General features: G+C 43.0%; 1 protein-coding gene across 4 annotated transcripts in view; it reads right to left on the reverse strand.

The window, feature by feature from the left end:
• The window catches only part of znf335 (zinc finger protein 335), a 68,930-nt gene extending 54,154 nt beyond the window's left edge, over positions 1 to 14,776 (reverse strand). The window contains exons 1-7 of one of the 4 annotated variants that reach the window (XM_072239686.1): positions 14,623 to 14,776; positions 9,076 to 9,307; positions 7,603 to 7,864; positions 6,878 to 6,955; positions 6,082 to 6,333; positions 4,377 to 4,532; positions 1,674 to 1,826 (exon numbers count right to left, since the gene is read on the reverse strand). In XM_072239686.1, coding sequence (XP_072095787.1) covers positions 1,674 to 1,826; positions 4,377 to 4,532; positions 6,082 to 6,333; positions 6,878 to 6,955; positions 7,603 to 7,864; positions 9,076 to 9,285 — 1,111 coding nt within the window. In that variant the 5' untranslated portion in view covers positions 9,286 to 9,307; positions 14,623 to 14,776. Of the gene's footprint in view, positions 1 to 1,673; positions 1,827 to 4,376; positions 4,533 to 6,081; positions 6,334 to 6,877; positions 6,956 to 7,602; positions 7,865 to 9,075; positions 9,308 to 11,461; positions 11,662 to 14,540 lie in introns of those variants that run through there. The other 3 variants (XM_072239677.1, XM_072239694.1, XM_072239700.1) reach the window with 3 other exon arrangements.
• Positions 14,777 to 15,300: the final 524 nt, after the last annotated feature.

The raw sequence follows: 15,300 nt of genomic DNA on the forward strand, positions 1-15,300 counted from the left end.
AGTATGGCTTTCAATTTATCAGTGTAGAATTGCCAAATGTCTGGTTTGACACGACTTGATGCCTTTGCCAGTTAGCATCCCATCTCCAAGTTTCTTCATCTAAATTAATCGACGATACTGTGAATTAATAGTACTTCCCATAGCTAATGTCTATCTTTTCCAAACTTGCTTTCTATTGACCCTCAACTTTGCTTTCTATCCATACCACAACTATGATTTACATGTCTCTGGTGGATCACAAACCAGATCCTATTACTTAGCCTTTTTTCCCTTCTCTACCTTTTGCTTGGTTTTAACACAGTTGACTATTCCCTATATATTAATCTAAAGTGAAGCTGAGTAGAGACTCCTCACAATTTTATTGTTGCCTCTCCAGTTGCTGAAACTCGATCTAATTATCACATCAGACTCTACATTTGATTGTGACACTCACGTATACATCACTACCATGTTGTTTGACCGTGGCCATCCTGCCAATAACACCCAGTCGTGGACAAATTGACTGTCTGCAGTCATAAAGTCATTTGATGCTAGAGCAAGTTTTCATTCCCCAGATCTTATTTTCTCATCTCTCTGCTTCATCTCAGCCCATCTGCAGAGCCTTCATCCGTATTTCTAAGCCCTCTTTAATTTCCCTTCTTCCATTTACCAGTAACTTTAATATATTCATGATCAATTGCAAAATTGCCTTAATTCTGTTCCTACAACTGTCCTTTAACTCCAATGCTCCTACAGGACTCTGACACAACCACAACTGCCCAAGATGTGCAATCTTTTCTAAACCTTTAATTTCAAACACCTTCAAAGACATTGCTCAATTCTTCTGGCATGACCAAGTTTCAAGTCTCCTGGGCCAATACCTCATTTGCCTCTTCTTCTGTTTGCTTACACTCTTGTGAAGCACTGTGAAACAATTTGATTTTTACATTCATTGCACTTCGTTGTGAAGGGTTAGACTGTTGCAGTCACAGAGACAGGGCTCGCAATGAAGCAAACTGAAATCTTATGTTGAAGTACCTCCTATATTAATCAACTGAGAGCATGTAGCAAGAAATAGGAAGTGACTAAATTTAAAACATCAGATCACACGACAAGCACGAGAGTAAAGGGCCTTAGGCTGATATGAAAATCAAGATTAGAACCAGGTGATAAAAAGAGGTAAAGGCCTTATCTAAGGCAATGCCTAGTAAATGGAATACAACAGTAATGGTCTCGGAGACTCCAGGAACAGACCAGGACTGTTTGGTTGTAACAATACCGTTCCATGGCTAATCAAATCAAGAACAATCAAGAAGTACGGGAGTGGTTTAATTCCACTTAGGATACCAAGACAGTCTTGAGTTATCAGCAATGCCTCCAATACTTAAAGGTACAATGTTCCACGTAATGGTCATTGGCCTGGATAAGATTTGCTACTCCACTTTCAAATCTCAATCCATTCATGGTTATATTATTGATCATCTTAAATTAAACTATGCAACATTACCTAACAATAGTTTTAACGAAACAAAGGGAAAACTGTTTTCTCTCAGAATAAGAATACAGTTGCAAAATTAGTGTTGTCAATGATCTTAAAAATCAAGCACATTCCTGCTGCAAAACACCATGTATATTGAAGGAGGAGCCAGATTTTAATCCACAAGTCACAAGAGCTGCTTAGCAACATATTTTACCGTCAATCGCAGATGTCGCTTCTGTGTGCAAAACCTTGCGAGGCCTCCCCGGCCGCCTGCGAGGCCGATCACTGGTTGAAGTGGTGACACTGCGGCTGTAGTTCAGCTGCCTTCCACGTGTCTCATCTTCCGCTGGGTTATAATCACTGTCGGCTAATGGGAGAGGGGTTAGTTTGTAGAATGAAAACTTACTCAGGAGGAAGCAATTTCTCTACCTGAAGGAGTAATTGTTAGTGAAACTGGCAGAATGACTGTTGCCTGACAAACATTAGCTTATGCAAATACGTATTAAATAAAAACAAATGATACTGGAAATACTGAGCAGGTCAGACTGCATTTTGGTAAGAGAAACAGAGTTAACACATTAGGTTGAATCCGAGCACTTTCCAGCCTTCAGGACTTGAAAATAAATTCAACAAATTCAGCAAACTTTATTTTTCACTGTATCAGTCATCCAAATACGATAGTGGCTGACAAACAAGACAATCTTATTTCACTATCCTGATGAAGGGTCTTGGCCGAAACATCAACAATTTGCTCTTTTCCATCGATGTTGCCTGGCCTGCTGAGTTTGTGTGTGTTACTATGATATTGGCTGTTTATTTTCCCTTCTTTCCCTCTCGGAAGGTGCCGTACACTTCCGAGCACGGCTTCCTGTTGTGCCATTTTGCAACTCTCACATTCTTTTGTCTATGTTCTCATTCTTAAACTGCTTCCATTCACTGACTGACTAGATAAAACTTATCACAATTTACACTAAGTTACAACTTATTCCCAAGGTCATCCCAGTGTTACTTCGAGACATACACTATCCCCCAGTTCTTGGGGCTTAATGAGCTTTTGTCTCCTTCCCAGTTCTGAAACTGTCCTCACCCTAAACTGCTAATTGTTTATCTACCACAGACATGGTTTAACTTGCCATGTACGGTGGTTATAAAAAGAATTCACCCACCCACCCCCCTTGGGCATTGTTTTACATTAAATCACAGTGGATTTAATTTGGCTTGTTTTGACACTGATCAACAGAAAGAGTCTTTCATGTCAAAGTGAAAACAGATCTGTTCAAAGTGGTTTAACTTAATGACAAATATAAAACACAAATTAATTGATTGCATGGAAACTACACTATGAAGACAAAAGAACACTCCAAGCAACTCCACAAAAAGGTTATTGAAAAGCATAAGACAGGGGGAAGATACTAGAAAATTTCCAAGTCACTGAATATCCCTTGGAGTACAGTTAAAACAATCATCATGAAATGGAAAGAATATGGCACCACTGTAAATCTGCCTAGAGCAGGCTGTCCTCAAAAAGTGAGTGCCTTTGCAAGAAGAGGACTAGTGAGGGAGGCCACCAAGAGACCTTCGACAGCTCTGGAGGAGTTACAAGTTTTAGTGCCTGAGATGGGAGTTGCAGCTTTATTGGAGAGTGGCGAAGAGAAAGCCAGCTGTTGAAAAAACTCACATGAAATCTCGGCTTGAGCATGCCAGAAGGCATGTGCGAGACTGCGGTCAGCTGGACAAAGGTTCTATGATCTGATGAAACCAAAATTGAGCTTTTTGGCCATCAGACTAAATGCTGTTTGGCGTGAGTCAAACACCACACATCATCAAAACCAGACCATCCCTACCATGGAGCATGGTGGTGGCTGTATCATGCTGTGGGGATGCTTCCCTGCAACAGGCCCTGGAAAGCTTGTGAAGGTAGAGGGCAAAATGAATGAGCAAAATACAGGGAAATCCTGGAGGAAAACCTGGTGCAGTCTGCAAAAGAATTGCAACTTGGGAGAAGATTTATTTTCCAGCAAGACAATGACCCCAACCAAAAAGTCAAACCTACACAGGAATGGCTTAAAAACAACAAGGTTAATGCCCTGGAATGGTCGAGGTCAAGTCAGAGTCCAGACCTCAATATAAGTGAGAATTTGTGGCTGGACTTGAAAACGGCAGTTCATTCATGATCCCCATGCAATCTGACAGAGCTTGAACAGTTTTGTTAAGAAGAATGGGGAAAAAATTGCAGTGTCCAGATGTGCATAGCTGATAAAGACCTATCCACAAAGATTCAAGGCTGTAATTGCTGCCAAAGGTGCATCTACTAAATACTGACTTGAACGCTGAAAGTAATTATGCAATCAATTATTTTGTGTTTAAGTAATAAATTTAGACCAATTTGTAAAAATTTGTTTTCACTTTTGAGACGTTTTCTGTTGATTGTTTCAAAAAAAGCCAACTTAAATCCACTGTGATTCAATGTTGTAAAACAATAAAACAGGAAAACTTCCGGGCTGGGGAGGAGGAGGGAGCGGTTTGAATACTTTTTATAGGCACTGTACTTCCCATCATCACCAGTTTTTTTTAGATTTGATTTTGATAAAGTTAAATTTCCACATCTATTCATTTTATGACATTACTCCCTATATATAAAAAAAACTGTATAGCTAAGCTGACCTAAGCCAAGAGTAAAGCTTGTTTCCAAAATTGGCTGTGCATGAACTCTGATCTTACAGCCAAGGTTTGGAGAGAGAAAGCAAACAGGTGTTGAAAAGAAATCTGAAGTCTTTGATTTACTACTTCCAGAATGCTAGTTTCCATTTAACCATAACGGTGGCGAGCATTTGCTACTTTTCCTGTCCTTTTCTTTTGAGCCAGGTGGAATTAAAGAACAGGGCTGAGGGCTGCACAAGTTCCAATGGTGCATTACCTTCTCGGTCATCAATAGCACCAGCATCCACAATATCATCCTCCTCATCTTCTTGCTCTTGTTCCTTGTCCTCTTGGCCTTTCACTTCCTCTGATCTCGGTGAGGCACTCTGCTTTCTTGGCCGTCCCCGTCCTCTCTTTTTACACAGGAAGCCTCCTAAGGTTAAAAAAAAACAACAGACAGTATGGAAGTCAAGATAAAATTTACAAAGTACCAACTATTGCTCTGCAAAATATAATTCTCTATAGCAACTTTCAAAAACTTTAAAATCTGTATTCAGTAGACCCAAGAGTGAAAAAATGCAACAATGGACTCTCTCCTTTTGAAAGTGTGTTAAAGAGAAAGATTATGAACATTAAATAGAAAAAAAAACTACAAGAGATTATTTGTTGCTTATTGCAACAATATTCCAACAGCCAGCTTGCTACAGAAGTTGCAGATTAATTTCTAGTTAAGCTAAGAGCAACCTCACCAATATTCCTAAACATGCTGGAGTGGTGGGACCCACATCTACACTCACATGTTCAACATGGGATCACAACAGCACCCTACTATGAAGTTGCTGATTGGTAAACAGCATGTGTATGTAATATAGAAAAGGGGCAGAAAAAGCTTTGAAACATCACAATACTATACAGAAGCAATTGCTCTCGGAGGTCAAAGAACAATTGTGCCTGTGTCAATTACCTTACTGTACGGTACTATACTGAAAGCTCTGCCTTGTCCAGCTGGGAGGGACTGCCTCACCTTGTTCTATGACTATCCTGATGCAAACAGAGAATTAACTGCACTAAATACTGCCTCCTCTTTCCATTCTTGGACAATTACCTGTAGAATAACTGAAGAATCTGTACAGATTGGCTGCCATTTATTGGCTACTGGCCGACTTTGGCAACTTCATCTGTAAGCAAAATGTCAGGTTCTGTGTGCAGCCAGTTTTACCATATACTCCTGTGACACCCTCAGCATTACTTTTGGCCACTTTGCTCATCAGACATCCAGAACTAAATTAGAACAAATTTTCAAGTACTGTATATAGAGGAATTACTTAAAACGTTGACTGGATTGTGAACAATCTCCTTGACTGGCCACTGCCTGAAGGTGAACGAGGTTGTTCACAACTTTAACATTCTTTTAAAAGGTTCCCTGATCCTACAGCACAGTCCGCAAATGGCCACAGTGAAGTGTGAGGTGTGCCCTCTTCAAAAAGAGTAGAGAAAATCATGTCTACCCAGTACATGCCCTCTTCTGATTCCTACCATCAGGGAGGAGGTACAGGAGCCTGAAGACAAACACTCAATGTTTTAGGAACCATTTGTTCCCCTCCTCCGTCAGATTTCTGAGTAGTCCATGAACACTATCTCACTATTTTACTCTGTTTTTGCACTATGTTTTATATGCACTTCTTACTGTTGCATAGTATTTTTCATGTATTTCTCTAATGCTGCTGCGAAATAACAAATTTCATGACACATCAGTGATAATAAACCCAATTCTGATTGTGAAAATGCAGCCCAGTGAACTGGAATCAGATCGATGTCCCAGTACGGTCCGTATGTCTGGAATGACACTCAAAGGCATCTACATGAAGCAGCCTTCAGTAATGCAGGAGCACAGTGCCGATGTACGAGCTTAAGTCCAGGCAGCAGCTGCATCCTGGCTGAACGTCTGAAACAGAATCTCTTTCACAGATTCTGACACCTACCAATGTTGAGATGTCGCTCCTTCATGTGATTGATAAGGTTATCCTTTGAAATGCTTTTGTACGGGCACATTTTGCACTTGAACTGCTGCACCACCACCACCTCCATCATGTCCTCCAAGTTGGACAGGTCGTGCTGTTCAAGATGGTCCGCACAAGTAGACGTTGGCCCCTCTGCCAACCCGTCCCCTGAAAGGTTGGAAAGCCTGCAGCTGGACATCTCGGAGGTAGACATTTGGGAATCAATGGGACCACCTGGAGGAATAAACACACAAACCAAAGTCCAGGGTTAATGGGCATCAATTACTGTGAACAGCAAACTACCTGGCTACACGTATTCCAATATGGAATGAGCTGCCTGCAAAGAGGTGGACATCAATTTAGTTTCAACATTTATGAGAAATTTAGACAGGTACTTGAACGGTGGGGGGGGGGGGTGGAAGACTATGGTTCGGGAGCAGATCAATGGGACTAAGCAGATTAATAGTTCAGTATGGACTAGGTGGGCTGAAGGGCCTGTTTCTGTTCTGTAGTATTCTCTGACTCTAATAGTGCAGCCTACAGATCATCCCCATACGCCACAAACAGTGAGCAGCAGGTTCAGTACTGCTGAGCTTACACACAACAGAAAACATTAAACACTGCACAACAAATCAAAATGCCATTTAACGGCTTCTAAGCCTGCAGCATACTATATGCAAGTATCAAGCATACAACACATTACATAAAATTCAAAGAAATTATGTTTCCAATTAAATGAACACCGCCGGCTTCATTTCAAGAGAAGTTATGTTCTCACCATCATCAGGGCCTGGCAGTACAAGGTACTGAGTGGCTTCAGCTCCTTCATCTCCCGCACTCGTTACAGCGATACAACCTAGCGATAGATATCATCACCATGATCAACAAAGAAATGTCTTTTCAGCTGAACACACCTTAGAAATCTGACTGAACAACCAGACGCTAAAATACATATCCCAGCGAGCAAGCTAAACTGAGGCTTGGGTATAACCTTAAGACTCAAGGGATTTCAAAATTGTTACTTCTTGCAGATTTATATGGAACATATTACAAGATAGATGATTTTTGTCATTAATTTAAAAATCCCAATACTAACTAACAAGCTTTAAATATACCCTGGTCTCACTCAATTTAGTTAGGATTTATTTTAACTTATTCATTCAAACTGTGAGCACTTATTATTCACCCTAACTGCCCCAAATGAGGAGGGAAGAGAGAGGTAACATACTTATGGGTCTGGAGTCATAAATGCTGGGCTTATCAAGGATGAGAGGATTCCTTCCCTGAAGGGCATAAATCGATGAGTAGAGGTTTTAAAAATCATGAAACATCATGGTTGTCATTCTATTTTTTATTGAATTTAAACTCCTCAGTGGGATTGAAACTTGCATATCTGGATGAATGGCCCAGTATCACAATTGCCATGCTACAATGAGTCATTACATTTCCAAGGTAACTAACTACCAGTAAAATGGCCCTTAGCTGCCTTGGTAAGCCACTCACTTTGCATGGCCTCAGGTCCAATAATTTTATCAATAGCTGATCCAAGATCGGAGGATGTAGAAGCAGTAGAATCAGATACGATCATGGTTCCATCAGGTGTAACACTGGAATGGACCAGAACTTGGCCAGATTCAGACACCATGATGGACTGTGTCACCGTGGAGACACTGGATACGATGGTGGACTGAGCAATAGACGAGGAATCTGGAAGGTGAGCAACGGTGATGACATCTGTGCTGGAACTTGTTTCAGGAACCACCTCCTGAAATATCACAGCAAAAGGAAAAGTGTTAAGATTCTCATCATGTATACGTTCATCATGTCTGAGATAATTCGAAGCTCTAAGCAGGATCATTCTTCATCACAAGCTGATCAGACTGCCTACCCTCAGTTTTCTACATGACAAGAAAGGCCTAGCACACATCACTGCCAACAAACCTTTTGCATTCCAAGAACATAAATAGTAAAAATACAATTTGAACTTTTAAACCGACATTTATAGCTTGCACTTAAAAATAGGTAAAATTCTGACACGTTTTAGTATGAGTTAACAGTACAATTTAAAGTTGACAGACATCTTTTCAACATCTGGCCTTTGCTGAAAAGTCTTCACCCACCATCCCCCCATTAAAAATTTTATCCACGATTCTCCCACTCTTCCTGATCAGCATTTTGGGTCAAGCATGTCATGAAACTCCAAACAACCCATATCCTATTACAGAGCCTATTATTCTCAGCTACAAACAAAAAAACTATCTCAATCCTGTTGCTAAAACTTATCCCTTTATCATTCTGAGAGTTAATGACGAGAGACGTGATTCTAATATGCTGTGAGCCGGTTTCTCATCCTTTGTCAAGCTCTGAAGTTTCTGCCCCATCCAAGTATTATTCTGCCAGAAACATCCTCTCTTTGACCAGAGGTTTTGGTCACTTTTTCCCTTCAAGGATGCTTCTTGAAAGTGCATTCTTTAAAGTGTAATCAATATTGCTTAAATACAAGCTGTTATACAAGTTAATCCAAGTGGGTTAATTCAATAAACACAGCAAGTACATAAAGTGGTAAATAGTTATAAATAAAATCAGTTATTATATCATTATGATTGTTTCAAATCTAGAACAACTTCCCTGAGCAAAATGAATTAAATGATGATCTAGTACATGCATGGCCCGCACCTGAAATACTCTTTCACTAGATGCTATTAAAATCAATGCAAAATACTGGGAATTAGTATGAATCATAATGGAAAGATGCTTAATTGGATTCAACCCAAAGAAAGAACCCTGGGAATAAATTAACAAGTTTAATAAATGACCGAATAAAGAGTTTAAACTATCCAAAGAAATTTCGGAGAAGTTAAATGATCTTTCCCACCCCAAACTGATTACATAGAACATGGTGGGCAAAAGGAACAAGTTCAGTCTGAGTGTTTTTGTTCATTGCTCCTGTTCACGTTTCCCGTCAGGATGCCATACCATGGATTCTTCTGAACTCTGGCCCACGCCCGAGTCAATGCCAGAACTGTCGTCTGCCTCAGACCCCATGCCGTGGGTGGTTACTGTGTCACTGCTGTCTGCAGACACAGCCTCAGACGTCTCCACTACCATGCCGCTCTCAGAGGGCTCTTCCTGGCCCAAGGGAGCAGCGTCACTGCTGCTCTGCACCGCGTTCTCCTCCAGCTCCATCGTGCTCCCCTTCTACTGGAGTCTGTAAGAAAGACAGCAGTGTGAAGGAGGAGGAACCGGCCATTTTATAAAGAAACATCACTACTACTGTCTTTCACAGAAATTAAAAAAGGCAACATCCAAAGCTTTTCTCTTAGTGCTCAACTACCAAGTTGGTGGCTGGACGGGGACAAATCAGCTACCTTTATTGTCACTGGTTTTGCATTTTTGCAGGTTGTTGACACAAAGTATTACGACAGTACAAGCTGCTTTAGGGTGTAAACATTTTTCTCCATTCCTTCCTCATTCTTTTCCATGCCCATTTCCCCTGTACCAACTGTGTCCAACTTTAAAACCTTTTCCAGCACAACCAAGTTCTTGCTCTAGTGAGGTGAACACAACTACCACTTCAAGTGTGGTTTAACCAGTGACTGGTAAACCTGCAACATAACGTTTGAACTCTATGAATTCTATGCCACCACCTATGAAGGCCACAATGGTGTACACTGCCCACCACAAGATGGGGAGGGCTGAAGGGAAGTAGAGAATAGATTATCCATCTTGGCTTATTCCTGAACACCCCACCTTCACAATGATCAACTTTATTCGCCATATACATTTTCATTATTAGGAATTTGCTGTGGTGCGTTGGCACGGCATGGAACAAAAAAAACATTCAACATTTACAAAGAATAATAATTATATTTAAAAATAGGTTTAGTGGTTTAGGTACAGATATAGAATAAGATATGCATAAATACCAGCATGTATTTACAATGCAAACAGCATTACAAAAAGCAGTTTACTGTTTACAGTGAAGGGCAGTGACTGGGTAACAGATAGAGGGGGTGGGGTCTAATTAGAATGGTTGATCAGAATAACTGCCTGAAGGAGGAAACTTTTACGATGGTGCAACACCTTTGTTTTAGACAATAGACAATAGGTGGAGTAGGCCATTCGGCCCTTCGAGAAAGCAACACCTGTGATCATGGCTGATCATCCGCAATCAGTACCCCGTCCCTGCCTTCTCCCCGTATCCTTTGACTCCGCTATCATTAAGAGCTCCAACTCTTTCTTGATATTAATAATATTTTTAATATTCCTGTAGCGCATTCCAGAAGGGAGCTTTTGGAAAAGACAGTCTGCAATGATTTTATCCGACGCTTCTTTGTCCCAGACACATACAAGTCCTGCACTGATGGTAGACTACAGGCTGCTGTCCTGAAAGCTGGTTTGTGTTTTTTTTAAATCACAATTGATACCCAAACGCCATTTTTGATTTGATGGAGAATGGACGTGAAAGCACAGAGGAACATCTGGAGAAATTTCTGAAACACCCGTCCGCTGCTGTCGTTACTGTGTGGTCGGGAATCTTTCGGAGGGTGGGCCTCAAAATCCCCAGCCTTGCCTGCTTTTGGCGACCGACAAAGAGGTCGAATCGCTCGGACAGAGATGGCGCTCGGTGTCAGAGAGCTGATCAGAGCTCGAAGCTTTCTGATGACTCAGAGTCGGATTCTGGTCAGCATGGCAGGGAGAGTTTTTCTTCCCTCTCCCGACTGCCTGAGATGTGGGACATTTGAGAAACTTTGAACTTTACTGTGCTCACGGACTTTCTTCATCAGGTTATGGTATTGTGCACTGTTGTAACTATATGTATAATCATGTGGTTTTGTCTTTTCAGTCTTGGTTTGTCCTGCATTTTGTGATATCACACCAGAGGAAATAATGTATCATTTCTTAATGCATGCATTACTAAATGACAATAAAAGGGGACTACGTATCTTCATAATCTTAAAAAAGTTAAATTACAGGGCTAGGACAAGAGTGAATTCATTCGCACCAGAGATTTAAGATTAGCTTTATTTTTCATATGTACATCGAAACATCAAAACATAGTGAAATGCCTCGTTTTGCATCAAATCAGTGAGGATTGCGTTCGGCAGCCTACAAGCAATGTCATAATAGCATGTCCACAACTGACTAACCCGGACCAGTACACCTTTGCAATGTGGGAAAAAATCAGAGCAGAGAGGAAAACCTAGCCGGTCATGGGGTGAAGATACAAACTCCTCACAGACAGCACAGGAACTCAACGCTGGTGCTGTAGCAGCGTTATGACAACTGCTACGCCACTGTACCCCTGCCGTTTTAGCTGTTAACACTGAAGTCAGTGGGCATCAAGGGAAAAACAACGCACCAGAATAGGATGTGGCTCTGGGTTGTCAGTCATTCCAGTCTGCAGGAGTTCCTCCCCAAAGTGTCCCGGATCCAACCACCGTCAGCTGCTTCATCAACGATTTTCCTTCCGGAAGGTCAGAAATGCCTCTCAGAATTCCCAGCAAATGAAGCCACCCTTACCCACGTGTAGCAATGCCTAGACGGTGGTCAGCTATGGGACTGAAAAGTGACAAGCAATATTCATGTCACTCAAGTACCACCTACAAGGAAAGTCCAACCATTTAATGACATCATCTACGAGCTTTCAATCAATACTCTGTCCTGGAGTGGTCACCAACTCTGTCAGCAACATATCACAAAATTAACAGTAGGTCAAAGCTTGAATTCCGTACTGTTACCAAGACCGGGGCAGGGGGTGTGTGGGAACACCACTCCAGGCAATTAACCATCCCGACTTGGAAACACATCTGCAGTCCACCCTCATCTCTGGATTTTCCACCCCAGAGTATTCCAGCTCGAGACAGCTGGCTGCTCACCAACAGCTTTCCAAGGAAGGTTAGAGATGGGTAGTATGAGCTGACCCTTCAGTGAAGCCCCCGGCTTGAAATATGAATAAATATAAAACTAATTCTGCCCTCGACTGTCCTGTTCACGGTAAACATGGTTATCTGGCAGTCGTACTCATCTACTCCTACTGGTCATCGGGAACAACAATTACAATCTTACCACAGAGCACAGCTACTGGATGACTCTGCACCTATTCTGGAAGTGAATTGGGGTTTCTATTCACATCACCAATGCTGGTACAGTGCAAATGCAGATGGTATGGAGACTCCATGTATTGGCTTAATTTATGCCAGCACTACCGTACAATGACCCGGCTAGTGGCGCAGTGGCATCAGCGCCGGACTTCTGGACGAAAAGTCCCGGGTTCAAATCCAGACAGCCGGCTCCCCTGCACGCTTTCCATCCGTGCTGGGTTACGAGCTGGTGATCTCTTTAGAAACTCACCCAGCACAAGGCAATGGCAAACCACTGCTGGAATTTGTCTCGTACGCAGTTCCCAACTACGTCAGAGGGGCGTGGAGGGAAATCATCTGTTAAGCAGAGAAACTCTGGATGTGACATACTTTTCCTTTCCACTGTACAACACAATCTTGACTGCACACCTTCAGAGATAGCAAAGCTACTGCTGAGGATTGCCACATTGAATTGAAACTATAGGGAAATTGACCTGTGCTGTGCTGATACACAACTGTACAACCAAAACAATTTTACTGTAAAAGACCACTACATTAGGCAAAATATTCAAAAATGCCACAGAAAAACTCTACACATTGCCTTTGGCAGATTTTCCAGGTAATTGGATATTTTTACATGAACATCTTTCCAGTGAACTTAACAAGTCTAATAGTGAGGAGACATGAGCCAAAACCAATCTATCAGAAAGTGACTGAACTGTTGCTCTAACTTGTGCAATAGCAAGGCCAGATTGCTACACGTCTACTTTGAGAACATTTCCAGCCATTTTCAATCCACATGATACTTAATTTGTTGTCTATAAAGCTGTAGCCAGGAACTCTGCTTTAATTTTGCCAAATGGCAAAGTTAAGACTTCAGTTCATTTGTTGAGTTCACACAATTTAAATAAACAATTATTCAACTTTAGTTACTTAGTTCAAGATGGTGAAAAATATTAATCATTTTATTTGCAAAAAAACAAAAATGAATAGACCATGAAATGAAAACATAACCACTTTGGCAATTTTCTTTTGCAACTAGATTTCTGCAATGTGAATATACCACTCTACTCAGTGCCACATGCTTGAATGTCTTTAGTGTTTAATCTAGTAAGTGATTTGGCTTTTCCTGCCCAGTTTGACCATCACAAAGCAGTCAACCCCACACTGCTGATCACCATCAACTGTCCCACCATTACAACCTGCCATTCAGCACTCTATTGGCCTCATTAATCAGCGCTGCTATATCTGGTACTGGCAATGTGGGTGTGCGGAATGGCACCAATCCACATACCCACACCACAATCAATGTTGTATACCTTTCTTCTTCAGCCATCCAGGTCCTCCCACTTCCCCCACACCAAGTCAGTCCAAACGACCAACAGGTCAGAATCACTCCCCATTGTCCACAGCGGCCCAACATCCACTATTTACTCCCCCCATAACCCAGCTGCTCATTTCAGCAAGGGAGCCCCACCAACATCATACGGTCTTCTGCAGATAAAGCTGCAAGCTCCCTTGCTTCTTCCCCCTGATATCAGTCCCTCTCCCTTACCTCTCTTCCTCCTGTGTCCACTTGCCCTCATTTCCTTACTACCCCTATTCTCCCCATCTTCATTCCCCTGCCCACTCTCCCCCCACCACCCTGTCACCCTCTTGCACTCTCCCAGCCCCTCACTCATCTGCCCCAGACACCCTGTCCCTTCTGCCTGAGTGTCCCAGGCCAGAAGGTTGATTGCTTATTTCCCTGCATAGATCTGCCTGACCAGATGAGTTCTTCCAGCATTTTGTGTGTTTGTGGCTCAGGATTTCCAGCACCAACAGAAACTCTTGTAGGCTTCTTCAAAATGCAGTAATGTATGGATTGCACATCCCTAGTAACCAGCCTGCCTGCCATTCTACATAGCACTCAGGTCCCCCTCACTCCCTCCACCAAATACACTTTAGACATTTTTAGTATGTAATCATTGAGCTCAAAAACAGGCCTCTCAGCTAATGTACACTGATTTGCTGTTCCCTTCCCCCGTGTCCACCTGATCCCTGTCCTTTTCAACACCCCTCTACACATTTCCACCTCCCATGTGCACCCCTCATTTATCACCCTCCCCCCTTGTTGGGCAGCCAGCCACCCCCTCCCCCTCCCCCTCCCCCTCCCCCTCCCAAGCCCTGGCCCCCGTGATGCTGCCCTCCGCACTGCCTGAGCCGCCCGGCTGTAATTCCGCGCAGGCACTGAGCCGAGCTCCTATGGAGGGGGGGACGTGAGCCTGGGCCCTCAGGCCCCGCTCCGTCAGGCCGCCTCGGCCTCGCCTCCCGCGCTCCCACCGCCACCCGCCGTCCGAGCGGCCGCCCCACCCTCACCTTGGCCCCGTCGCCGAGGAGAACGTGAAATTAACTGAGTACAGGAGCGGAGCCACAACGCCCGAGCTGCCCACAAACCTACACAAATAACACGGCAATCTTGAAAGACGCCATCTCGCCTCCCATGCCGCCTCACTCCCTGGGCCTTCTTTTGTATCCATCAGCGTAAGGACCGGTGCCGTCACCAACGGGACGCAGCCGAGGGGCTCGGGCTGCCCACCTACATCCTCCGTCCTGGGCCCGCTGAGACCCGGGGAGGTGTCGGCTCAAGTTTCCACAGGCTTTGCCACAAAGTGAAAGGGGATGATGGAACTATGTTTTCTCTGGACTGGCGGATGCGGATATTGGATCGGTGCGGTGACGCGGTGCAGCAGCGTTCATGTCGAGGCGTCCGTGCGTCTGACGTCAGGAGAGTTGTTGCCGGGGGGAGGGGCTGGGCGAAGTTAGAGACAAGTTCAGAATCTGGTGGCGTTAAGTTTGGCTGTTGTAAAGTATATTAATTAAAAATCAGTGGTACCAGTGTTCGTTGATGTAGAAAAAGCTTTTGATATGTTATGAAAAGGGAGTAGGTGGTAGAATGTTCAATTGGATTCAATAGTTTTTATGTGTCAGGAAGGTACAAGTTAGGGTGGGAACAACATTTTGTAGGGAGTGTAAGATGGAGAATGGAACTCCACAGGGGTGTGTATACCCCAGTCCTTTTTAATATTCTAATTAATGATAATTCCTTAAATGTTTGCTCAGACTACAGCTCAACATT

The sequence above is a fragment of the Mobula birostris genome, chromosome 2 (genome assembly GCF_030028105.1).
Source record: "Mobula birostris isolate sMobBir1 chromosome 2, sMobBir1.hap1, whole genome shotgun sequence".
Classification (NCBI taxonomy): Eukaryota; Metazoa; Chordata; class Chondrichthyes; order Myliobatiformes; family Myliobatidae; genus Mobula; species Mobula birostris.